Source organism: Amborella trichopoda, chromosome 13 (genome assembly GCF_054954075.1).
Source record: "Amborella trichopoda isolate Santa Cruz 75 chromosome 13, AtrichopodaSantaCruz75HAP2 v2.0, whole genome shotgun sequence".
In the NCBI taxonomy this organism is placed as follows: Eukaryota; Viridiplantae; Streptophyta; class Magnoliopsida; order Amborellales; family Amborellaceae; genus Amborella; species Amborella trichopoda.
In genome coordinates this window covers 51481613-51494112 of record NC_142348.1, presented here as the reverse complement: position 1 = coordinate 51494112, position 12500 = coordinate 51481613, and the positions used below count along the sequence as shown (strand labels likewise).

Below are 12500 nucleotides of genomic sequence, written 5' to 3'. Positions count from 1 at the left end.
AAAGTTTGAAAAATTATCTTTTGAAGTTTGAACTTGATTAATGGAATAATTACAACCCTAATTCCATATCCAATAGTCAAGATTATTGTGACCATTATGACTACCTTATATCAAAGGTAAATGATCTCATTATGTACTTTCGCATATATTAATATGTCAAAAAGGTTTTATGCTTTTGTAAGGGTATACTTTCCATTTACTCAAGTAAAACCCAATCTAAGAGTTATTTTAGATTCTAAAGTCAGGAATGTAACCTCTTCGACCCATACTCGTCAGATTAAAAAAATTCCCAAAACTACTCGTTTTTTACGTAAAAATGGATGTATCATGACTGAATAGATACGATCTAATATTTGGAGGCTGAGATCTAAAAAAAATTAGACTTGAAATTTATTATTTTAAAAATAATCATCTAATAATTCTTAAGTAGTTTCCAAAATTTTAGGTTGAAAAATCATCGTAAGCTATTATTATGTGTGAGGGAATAAGTGTATGATAGTTTACCTAGGAAGAAAGTAAGTGTACAATACGCTCCAGCGGGAGCATATCATAAGCGCTAATGATATAATTTGGGCTCTCAAAATCCCATTTCCCTGAAACTGAATGGGTTTACCATTGCAGCTATGGAGAATGCAGGTGAGCGTCATCTCCATTAATTTCGAGGTTTTAGTTCTAGGGTTTATGGCTTTTCATTCTCCAATGGTGCTTTTGTCTTAGTTGCTCTCCGTATCAGTGCCTTCTCTGGATCATTGAGGGTTTTCCATGACCTGGAAAATATTTTCTTTCTATGAAATTTGTTCTCAAAACCCTAAAATTGTTTCCATTTCTTATTTAACTGCTCCGCATCTTACACTGAATGGACCATGAGTGGATTCCGCGTGATTGTTTGTCCAATGAGCAGTTGCATGAATCGTGAAATGTATGGTTTCTGCTATTTTATTTGATGTATTTATTTGGTTGATTGCCACGAATCCTGAATTCAAGGGTTATTTTTCTCCTTCCAATGCAATGCATCTGCTCGTGCTTTTGTGTTTTGGTTGTCTCATCTTTGATCCTTTAAGGCTTTAACTATATTACATTCTCCTGCAGTCCATATTGAGTTAAATCATTAAATCATAGATAAAGTGCAGATAGTGAGGTAAGTTGATCTTGATGCTGCTTGCATATGGTTTAGGAGTCCAGTATTCTGTTTTATTGTTTGCTTGATGAGTAGGAACTGTGAAAAAAAAGAAAAAGAAAAAACGAATGCTAGGTTAGCATGTTTTGGCTTTTAGGATAAGCTTCAAAAGGTGGAAAACTTGACGTACTTTACCTTAACTGATACGTCTATGCTAATACAAAGCCTAAGTGACTGAGTGGGAGTCGTGGCTCCCAATTATTTTCCTTTTTTCTTTTGAAATAACTTTTGATGTATTAGACTGTTTCAATTATTCAGTTCGATTTTGTCACCTAGGCATTTGTTTGTCAAGTAACTTATTTCTCTTCTAATCTGTATCCTAGCTTGAAATCTATGAGTAGTTTCTGCCTGTATTTGTGAAGACTATTTTCCATTAGAAGTCAAGAGGAAAGGTATAAATATAGTGGCACATATGATGAAAATACAGAGGGCTTAATGATAAAAGTGTCAAAAGAATGAGATATTGTCCCAGTGAAAGGGTTCTTGCTACCCACTTCTCCCCTAGCATTGGAGTCAGTCCCACTGGTGTTTAAAACTGAAATTAAATTGCTATTGACTTCGTTCTATCCACTGTTTTAAGTGTTATTCCATATTCTTTGAAAACAAAGAGCCCAAAATCAATGTTGCACTAAGAGCAAGCCATTAAGAGTGGCAAATATCTTGCACCATATATAAAATTGTTTCATGCGGGCTGGACCGCATTTCTACGTATGCGGTCCAGAAAGCATAAGGCATCCATCTTATATATGGATGCAAGTAGGTGTTCCATCTAAAACCAATGGAAACTAATGATCCAAATATTTTCTTACTAGAATTAGTATTTTTAGTTTTTAAAAATTATTTATTTTTTCACATTTATGATCTCCATATTAGAGATTACATGTCCTTAAAAATTAAATCTTAAAATCCATCTCAAAAATAATTTTATTAGGAGGCCCGCATTTCTACATATGCGGGCTTCGCCGCATGGAAACCAGGTCCATATAAAAGTCGTCATGCACCTCCATGTTTTATAGCCACGACTTGCTCATATTGATGATCCCAACTGTACATTGTGTCAATGAAAACTACGTTGTTTTATAGAGTGTCAATTGTACAAAAGCATGAGTCATACTGTCAGTGGTAACCTACTTTCAGATGATAAATAGTGGTAATTATGTACTTAATTACAGGAGACAGTGGGCAATATAAATGATTTGTTTTATTTCCTTAAACATGTTTTTTTTTTAACTATAAAAAAGACCCATGGTTTTAAGAAGAAAGTATTCTTTGTTGCTGATGCAATATATTGTCACCTCATTTGCAGAGAACATTTGTGCCCCACCTGTGGAAGGCGTCGCTGGAGGAGGGACCGGTTATGGATGGAATGAGGGCAGTTTGCGTTCTTCAACTTCTCTCAGTAAAGTAATTGACCCAACAGTTGTGCCAACATCTGATTTACTTCACGTGTGGTGTTTACCAAGCACTGCAAATGTTGGACATCAAGAAATTCCTAGACATCTTGAGGCTGTAAGCTGGCGCTTATTTATTTCCGTTGTTGGTGATAACCTATTGCCTTCCATAATCTTCCAGTTTTATTTGCTTGAGTTTGCTCATATTATTGTTAAACCAATGGACTTTCATGGTCTTCCATTAATGTTTAGGCATGATGCCACTTGTATGGAAATTACTGATGCTAATGATAGGGAAATTCATCTATTTATTGTATTATATGATTGATGAGTTGAAATGGAGTTTTACACTCTATGAGGTTTTTCATTTGATCTGGGAAACTTGTCTATGCTCAATTAGATGTTTATTGCGTTTTACTTGCTGTATGTTCATTTCACTCGTGGTTGGCTACTAAATGACCTTTTAAGGTCTTGTATTGACATTAGTGTTTCAAAACTCGGTTGAGTTGATTCAAACTTGGCTAAGTAACTCGGAAGTTGGCACCCTGCCGAGGCAATTTTTTTAGACAAACTCGGGTTTCTTAAATTTACTTAAAAATCAAAATTTGTTAATAAACCACCAATAAATGATTGAAAAATATGTTTCTCTATAATTTATACGTTTTTATGATGCTTTGACTTATTATATGATCTAATTTTCTATTTTTCCCTTTTTTTTTGGATTTTTCTGAAATGTTTCGAGCTATAAATCAAATTTTTCATAAAATCCATCTTCTATATACTTTTTTCCATCTTTTATATTAATTAGGTTTATAACTTATTTTGCTTTTTTACTTTTTTTAATTTTTAGTAATTTTTTGCATTTTTTCTTTTAGATATTTTGAGCCCTTTTTGGGCTCGTGTTGGACTCGGAAGAGTCCACTCAGACTCGCTCGAGTTACTTGGTTCGGGAACGGCCGAGCCCCAAGCATGAGCCGAGTTTTTGAACATTGGTTGACATTCTCTGAGGTAACAGGCTTGTCCTGCTCTGTTGAATTTGAATTGGGCTGTAATCATTCTGAACCATTTGATCCTGTATTCTTTGTTTTGTTTTCTTGAACATAGGATTGAGTTGTTAAAATAGGCTGGATTGTCACTAGTGTGCTTGATGTGTGTTATAGGTAGACCATAGTTAGTGTTTGGGTACTCCTTTTAAATCCACTCTTTTTAATTTCATGCTAATTATTCTCTTTTTTGATCTTCTGATGTCAAGTGGATAAAGAACTTCTATTTTATATGATGTGTTGCTATTCCTCTGAGGACATTCTTGTGCTTTATTGACTCACAATCTTATAGTTCTGAAATACATATACGTAGTTTTAACTGTATACCATGTTCATTCTGTTCATCGTTGGAAGAAAAGGCAAATGGCCGCCCATCATGTGCTGGTTTCTGAGTGTTTGCTTCTTGCATCGCAGATCTCTATGCTCATTGCAAGAAATGAGAGAGAAAGTGCACAGGTCGCTTTAAGGCCAAAAGTCACATGGAGTGGTTCTGGTATTGCTGGGGTTGTCCAAGTTCAGTGTAATGACCTATGCTCTAGTTCTGGAGAAAGGTTTGTCAGCAGCTATACTTCATTGCACGTCCAGTTATTCTCTTACATTGTTGTGATAGCACTTTTTTTTAAAGACAAAGGACTAAATGTATATGAAAACATTTTCAATATAATGTTTATTGGCAGGTTGGCAGTTGGACAATCATTGACATTGCGACGTGTGGTGCCTATCTTAGGTGTGCCTGATGCTCTTGTACCTATTGATCTACCAGTCAGTCGAATAACCGTATTTCCTGGGTACTGTTCATCTGAAAAATATTAAGCATGCATTTCTTGTAGTATACTGGTATGAGGTTGACTATTCAGCAATTGGATGAAATCTTCCTTTTTTGCGACTTTAGTAACAGGGTGGTTTTTTTTTTTTTTTTCCTTTTCTTCTTTTTTTTTTTTTTTTTTCCACTTTTTTGGCATTTTCTTTGTTTCACAGGGATACATCGGCCCTTTGGGTTTCAATAGATGTTCCTGTCGATCAACCTCCTGGACAATATGAGGGGAATATATTCATCACTGCTCTCAAGGATGACACAGAGTGATAATCTAGCCTTCTTTTTCAACTTTAACATTAGGTTATTTTGTGTTTGGTTTATGCTATGAATATTCTTTATCTGACCCTTTTTACTTTGGATCCAAATTTTGCCATAGTTTTAATAGGTCTAAGGCTTTATTTTTTTTGGTTTTTTAGTACTACAATATATTGTTTTGATATATGTTTCTTTCTAAATGCAGTGGATTTAAAGGACTTGCTAAAACCGAGAAGCATCAGATTCTAAAAGATCTTCAAACTTGTGTTGAAATGGTTGAGGCATTGGATGGAAAGCCCTTGAATGAAGTGGTGGGTTCGGGGAACATTTCCCTTTTTTTTCTTTGTGTGTATTTTTGTGTAAGTGATATATTCTTGAGGTGATTTGTTGTCCTTGTTTTTGTAGTCAGAAAAGATTAAAACAGCATCTGCAACCTTGAGAGGGGTTCTTCACTCACAGTCGTTCCCTCAGTTTGCCCTGGATAATGAGTCAGGGGACATGATGGATGAAGATACTCGAACAGATTTATCTGTGCGAATCAAATTAAGTGTCACAGTGTGGGACTTTGTTTTACCCTTGACACCTTCTCTTCCAGCTGTATTTGGTGTATCCTCAATTTTTTATCTGTTTTGCTGTTTTTGGTTTTGCCCTTTTAATCTATTTTTTGAGCGGTAGTTTAGATTGTACAGATGTGATCTCCGTTTGCACTTGTAAGCTCAATTTAAGATGTTGGTTTCATAATTCAACACTTATTTATTGCTATTACTATTGTGTTCATTTTAAAGATTAACCTTGTTATATTGGAGTTTGATGCAGACATATCAGGATCTGGGGCATAGTTTTTATTATATATTAATTATCTGACTCTATATTTATATGAAGTGTCCTGGTTAAGCACCAAATTGTCACCTTAAGCTGGGTGTCACCTGATGTGATATTGAATTCATGTGCTAGTTTGTCTGGAGTTATAATTCATCAATTTTCTGGACATGAAGAAAAGCTTGGATATAAGTGGTCTATAACGAAGAAATATGCTTTTCTTAATATTGATACTGGTTGCCATATCAAAGTCATACTCAATATTTATGCTACTCTTTGTGGTGTCATTGATTTCCATACTATGTGACATAGTGCCAGTAAAATTTATATGATATATGGCGTTGATATTTTTCTAAATGTTGCTTCAGGAAATTTTCCCATACCTGAAGCCTATTCTCGTTTCTTCTTTATTTTACATTAGATTTACTAACTGATAAAATCCCTTAATATGAGTTTCTTGGGTTAGTTGCATGGCCATGCACATGGTTATTGTTCATGGTAACCCAGATCACGTGATGATTATGTAATTCTAGGTAGTAACTAATTAGAATGCTGCATCCAATAAGCTTAAGCCTTTTTTGCACAAAAGTTATGCCTGGTTCTTAACTGCTAGTTAGATATCTGAGACTGTAATTGAGGATCGGTTTGGTGTCGAACATGGCAGTGCGGACTGGTATGATGCATTAAACATGCACTTTAAGTGGCTCCTTCAATACAGAATCAGTCCATTCTTTTGCAGATGGGGCAACCATATGCGTGTTCTAACTTATACCTGCCCTTGGCCTGGTAATTTAGAACTTCATATACTGTTTTTTCGGTAAATTTTTAAGTACAGTTTGACATTTATTTCTTGAAAAGAAATACAAAAAAGGTTTATGGTACACGTCAATTAAGTTTGTTGCTTAGCTTATTGATAATTATGAGGGTAGCTTCATGTTTACTGGTACGTTCCATGAAAGTTATTTACCCAATTTGTTTGAGTATGTAATGCAAATGATTGATTCTATTGTAATATTTAGATGGCATTACTCCCTGTTGGTGATGCTGACATTGTTTTCCAGCCGATAACCACAAGTCGGAAGAATACTATTCAGATCCAAGATTAGCGGCGTATGCTGTACCTTATACCCCAATTCTCTCTTGGTAAACCTTCACTGGTACTTGTGCATCTTTTTTCTGCTTGTCTTGAGTATCTTGCACTTGGCCAACCACTTCGTACAATGGAACAGTGATGATGCAGCAAAAGATGCCTTGAGGAAAGAAGTTGAAACATTGAAGATGAAGCCGCACTGGAAAAAGTCTTACTTCTACTTGTGGGATGAGGTATGGTCCTGTTGTATAGAAAGCAACTCTGCCCACTTCCATATTGGACATGTATATATTGCTTGGGAAAGTATGCTATGATATAATGGACTGTGGTTTTCCATGGTCTAATAGGTGCAGTAGTAAACTTTCATATTTTTTTTGAACTTTACAATTAGCTTCATTGATTTTCTTAGTTTACCATTAGGCACATTTTTGCACGGGATTTGAACCTTTTAGGTGTACCCCCCAGCCAACCTTACATAGAATGATATCCATGATGTGCAGTTGGGTTGGTCAGGGATAGAGGGCTAACTATCGCAATATTTTGTGCTCTCTCTCAGCCTTTGAACTCAGAGCATTACGATGCCATTCGCTCCATGGCCAGTGAGATACGCACATATGCACCTGATGCCCGTGTTCTTACTACATATTATTGTGGTATGCTTTTTTTCTCTTATAAGAAGGATCATGTGTCATGCTCATCTGATGTTTCCTTTCTTTTGCAATTTCAGTACTCTGGCTCCCATATCTACAGTTTCATGTGGTTTGTAACTTCTCATGTCCCAAACAAAATTTCATATCGTTGCTTGGGGTTAATTTGAGCAATTTTTTTTGGCATACTATTTCTTTCATATTGTATTTCCTATGACTCATTTCTGGTACTCAATTCTGTAGAGAATACATATATCCTGGAGTGGAAGCTTTATTGCGTCCTGTTGTTTCTTGGAACTATTTCTCTGAAAAAATGGTGTTCATGCAAAACATGGAGGCTATACTTTGTGTACTATTTTACTTTGTAGAGACGACTGATGTTTAAGGGAATGTCATTCATGGAGACTTTGGATTGCATATTCTTCTAAAATGTAAAAGCACCATTGTCTAATATTCCGATCTTCATACTAGAGTTTCTTTTGTTGTTCCTTCAGCTGGATCTTGTTTATCATGCAGGCCCAAGCGATACAACACTGGCACCCAGCACTTTTGAGGCATTTGTTAATGTCCCAAAACTTCTACGACCTCATACTCAAATATTCTGTACAAGGTATCCATAGTTCAATGTTTCAGAAATTCAATTAGGTTCCTTGCATGAATGACATGGGGAACCTGCTTAATCAATTCTAACTCTTTATCTATTTATTTGTATTATTTGTTAATGTTCCTGGGCCTGAAAAAGATCAAGTGGTGACATTGTGGAAACTGGCTGCTTAGATTGAGTTGAATCTCATAGTAAATTGAAACTGCTGCTACAACAATGGTATTCTGTTGTTCATGTGCTTTTGACAAACCTGGTGTTTATCATGTTGATATATTTGGACATAGATTTTCAATCCGCTAGTCATATAATGCTAGTTTCTTCACCCACCTAATCTGTCCCATATTTTATCGTATACATATATGCTTGATTTTCATTCTTAGCAAACAAAAAGAAATGGTGAAATGCCAAGTGAGACTATAGTCTTGCAGACCCTAAGACATATGATGCCATTGTCAAAATTTTATACCAGTTGGAAAATTTGAGGAAACACTGATTACTTTAATTGTTGTTATTGAAATTATACAGTGAGTGGGTATTAGGCAATCGAGAAGATTTAGTTAAGGACATCATGGCAGAACTACAGCCTGAAATTGGTGAGGTAGGTTTCTGTGAAGGTGGCTGTCATCATTTGCAGATACAGTTTTTGTTGAATCTATGATATATCTATAATTTCCTGAGTCAACAAAACATCCCTATATTAGGGTTTGTATTTCTTTATTAAACCAAGAAGAGAAAAGAAAGAAAAGCCTTAAATAGTTACTTTGCAAACGTTACCCTTATGGCTGGATCTAGTTATGCACATGAGTGCACATACTTAAGGAGGGCACTTGTGAAAAGAAGTGTTCCATATTGTAGGGTGAGAAAGAAATGTGGTCCCCCCACCTCTTCCAAGAGCATTGGGATGCCAATCCCATATACACATGCATGCAACATGCATATGTAACCTTGCAACACCATAAGGGACTCCCTTGAGATTATGCTTGTTGAAATTTCCGCCTTTGGTTGGCGTGTTTGGATTTTCATACTTGGGCGTATGTATCTATGTATGTGTATATGCATAACTGCATGGCTGAATATTTCTATCATGCAGGAATGGTGGACCTATGTATGCATGGGGCCTTCAGATCCTCATCCAAACTGGCACCTTGGAATGCGAGGTACACAACATCGTGCAGTTATGTGGCGGGTATGGAAGGAGGGAGGAACTGGTTTCCTTTATTGGGGAGTGAACTGTTATGAGAAGGCCGTTGTCCCTAGTGCTGAGGTATTCCTTTAGTTCATGTTGCCTTTTATATATGGAAAAGTATGCTATTAATTGATTGGAGCAATTAAAGATACTATTATCTAATGGACTTTCGTTTTTCATTGACCATTGAATTATTGTATTATCTGTATACTTCCCCATTATCGTCTCATGAATCTAATAGTGCTACTGATGACCGACAACTAGTAGCGGTCATCAAGAACTCTTCAAGTTATTACAGTAAAACTTCAAGGTATCAAGTTATTTAAAACGACCAGATTACACCTAATAAGAACTGACTTACTCTTATTGGTTAATGAGAGAGAGGTTAACAAAATGTTCTAAAGGTAAGCCCTTGAGCTCACGAGTGTTTTAAAATGGAAAATATTCATCACATTGGAACGTTTATCTCAGTAAAAAACAATTTGATTAAACTCTCTTTAAATTAGGTTGACAGGTTTATGTATTTCTTATAAGCTTACAAGAGCATCTAGTAACTTACTCAATTTGCATTCTCTTGTTTTGCTAGATTTCATTCTCCAATAAAAAATAATAATTTCATTTTTATAATTTTAGTGCTTATACAAGAATGTATTTGTTGGCGCTATGCTGTCTGTTTATCCGAATTATTTCATGGAATAAGAATTTCCCAAGATTTTTTTTTGAAAAATTTCCCAAGCTATTAGCTGCTGAAAATTTCCGAAATGCAAAAACATGTGATTGGGAAAAGGATTCTCATGTTACGCTGTCGAACAACTCATCAACCACTATGAATCTTAGAGATGTCGGGTTCGTATTTCCAAAAATATACTGTTATTCTAAGATTTTCACCCATTTGGCCATTTGATTAAAAAACTCGAACCACTTGCAGATAAGGTTTCGGAATGGCCTTCCTCCTGGTGACGGCGTCCTGTTCTATCCTGGTGAAGTGTTCTCTTCTTCCCATGAGCCAGTTGCCTCCGCTAGGCTGGAGCGCATTCTCAGTGGCTTGCAGGTGTGTAATCTTAACTATTTGTGCATTTTGTATCCCTAAATCTTCTATCATATTTGTTTATACCCTTGGCTGATGCTTAATTCAATATTGCTTCATGGTACTTGGATACCTCCATTTTTTTCACTCTTGACATAGACATCCTTTAAAACCAAACTCCATCTTTAGCAGGACACGGTTTTGGTGAGTAAGCTGACTCACCTATTACCGTATCTAACGTCCATCTCTAAGATGGATGTCAAAAAATGTTACATCCACTAAAATTTAAAATAGCCAGTGAAGAAAGGAATTAAAAAAATAACATTTGCATTTTTTTAAACAAAGAAAAAATCCAAATTTAGATCATTGTCATGGTTGAGATTATTGAACTCTAAAATTTTGGATTGAAAATACATATTTGAGATAAATTTTTTAGGAAGACCGCACAAGAATAGTGTGAGTTGGCCGAAGCACCAAATTCTTCTCCTTAACAGTATTTCCGGTTTTTAGTTATTTTTACGGGTTAATTTGTTTGTGTTTGTATGTTGAATGAAAGGGATGACCTTATGAGAACATGCTGGCTATAGTTTCCAACACTTCATAGGCTAGCCATAATATGAGACCTGCAACTTGCGTGCTTTATCATCCAATTCTTTTCACACACACACAAATGGAAATGCAAATGGGTCTACATTCTTAGGATTATTCCTCTGATTAGAGCACTGTATTTGCAATGCCCGCTTCCTTGGGTGTGTCTGTGTATATGAGACTTTCTTTTTCTTCTTTTTTGTGCACGCGCAAGCGTAGAATTTATAAAAGCTCATTCTTATAATGCCTTTTGAGTTGTCAGGACATAGAGTATCTCCGACTTTTTACTTCTCGATATGGCCGGAATGAAGGGCTTGCACTCTTGGAGAAAACGGGGGTTTATTTAGGGCCCGAGCGCTATACCCTCGATCACATGCCCATTGATGTCATGAGAGCTGAGATTTTTCGCCTATGTCAGTCATGAGTTCCACTCAATGCTCCCTGCCAGGTGCCCTATTTTTTCTTGGTTTGATTCCTTTGTGTAGAATTAGAGTGCTATTTTGTGGATTGCATGTAACTGGGGCATTTGTAAAAACGAAACATGGCTGCATCCTAACAAGTCAATCACAGAGAAGAGAAATGAGAATATATTTGATTTATGATCCTCCTTTAATACGGGCCTAACACATTATAAGATAGATTTATTGAAAATATCGGTTCACAAATGTGTTGATTCACTTTTATTTGAATAGATCAATTCACATATATATCTGCCTACTTTTATCATAATGTTCTGAAGTTTATTATGAATTTTCTTGATGAAATCATGAGATGGACTCACCTATTTTGTCAATTTTAATTGGATTTGAGCCTCTTTCTGCCTAACTCGTTTGTGGTCGACGATTAATTCCTAGTAAATTTTCAGTAGGTCCATGCTTGGATAAAATTAAAGGCTTTTATTGCTGGAGGCATCCGTGATTTTCATCTCTCTCTCACACACGCACACTCTTATTCTCGCTCTCGCTCTGCCTGCTCTATGCTCTTAAAAAATGCGAGCTTTTTTATTTGGTTGAGTCATCCTTAATTTTGGGGTCTCTCTCATCCTTGATTTTGGTCTCTCTAAATATTTGGGAAATGTGGAACTTAATTAATAGTCATTTATGTATTATTCAAGGCGTATTATTCAAGGCTTCAAGTTCTGAAATTTATACATGTTTTGTTTTGCTGACTCGCCTATACGAGTCAAGAAGTTACTTTTGTGACCCGAGAAAGTACATTCAAGTTAGGCAAGGCGTTATTTCCTGATTGAAAACTGCTGAATAAATATATAATGAACTTTTCATGACTGTAAAAAAAAAAAAGAATAAGAAAATATAATAAAATGGGCAAAGTCAATGAGATCAATAAATCAACTAATTTACTAATAAAACTGAAACCATTTAAAAAGCGTTCTATTCAGGTACCTATTCAACCATCTTGTAAGAAAATGCCTATATGTGTTGTTTTAGGGTTGTAACTCTAAAGCAAGTGATGGTATTTTGGTAATTTGGCCGCTTAAGTTGCTCGAGCCAAATTACTTAATACCGTGCACGTTTTGTGGAACGTTTTTATAATTGAAACATCATGTTGCTAGCCAAAGTGTTTATGTTCTTTTAGCTTGGGTGAACTCGAGGCTTAACTATCAAAATCCCCCCATTATTTCGGGTTCCAAAATTAAGACATAACTTATAAATGGAAAATATATTTGGGGTTGATGCCATTTGACTTTTTTGCGTTCAAGTTTACAAACTTTGATTTAGAGCAATTTGGATATTATTTATTTAAGAGAATGGATATTTAGGAAGCCCATTGTTTTGTTGGAAAGATTCTTGATTTGATCAACTTCTTAATAAATTCTTGATTTATTTACCTTGTTC

The 12500-nt window shown here is 35.6% G+C and overlaps 1 protein-coding gene across 8 annotated transcripts; it reads left to right on the top strand.

Moving 5' to 3' along the window:
• The first annotated feature begins 471 nt into the window (after window positions 1-471).
• Window positions 472-11309, top strand: LOC18445880 (alpha-1,6-mannosyl-glycoprotein 2-beta-N-acetylglucosaminyltransferase). 8 transcript variants are annotated; one of them, XM_006856006.4, is made up of 16 exons: window positions 472-636; window positions 2484-2686; window positions 4026-4162; window positions 4289-4399; window positions 4590-4691; window positions 4889-4994; window positions 5089-5289; window positions 6120-6288; window positions 6564-6645; window positions 6732-6825; window positions 7149-7245; window positions 7756-7849; window positions 8369-8441; window positions 8934-9107; window positions 9958-10080; window positions 10907-11309. In XM_006856006.4, the coding sequence occupies exons 1-16, from the start codon at window positions 624-626 to the stop codon at window positions 11066-11068; spliced, it is 1941 nt and encodes a 646-aa protein (XP_006856068.2). In that variant the 5' UTR covers window positions 472-623; the 3' UTR covers window positions 11069-11309. The 8 variants fall into 8 exon arrangements, 4 of the variants coding, with proteins under 4 accessions (XP_006856068.2, XP_020530317.2, XP_088713027.1 ...); XR_016048515.1 differs by having other exon boundaries at window positions 473-636; window positions 6522-6645; XM_020674658.2 differs by having other exon boundaries at window positions 588-636; window positions 2484-2717.
• Window positions 11310-12500: the final 1191 nt, after the last annotated feature.

What these genes read in the sequence shown, in the direction of transcription:
- LOC18445880 (XM_006856006.4), top strand. An exon ending in TTATACCTGCCCTTGGCCTG is followed by an intron (nt 6,289 to 6,563) that starts GTAATTTAGAAC and finishes ATTGTTTTCCAG; the next exon opens with CCGATAACCACAAGTCGGAA. An exon ending in TACAGCCTGAAATTGGTGAG is followed by an intron (nt 8,442 to 8,933) that starts GTAGGTTTCTGT and finishes TCTATCATGCAG; the next exon opens with GAATGGTGGACCTATGTATG.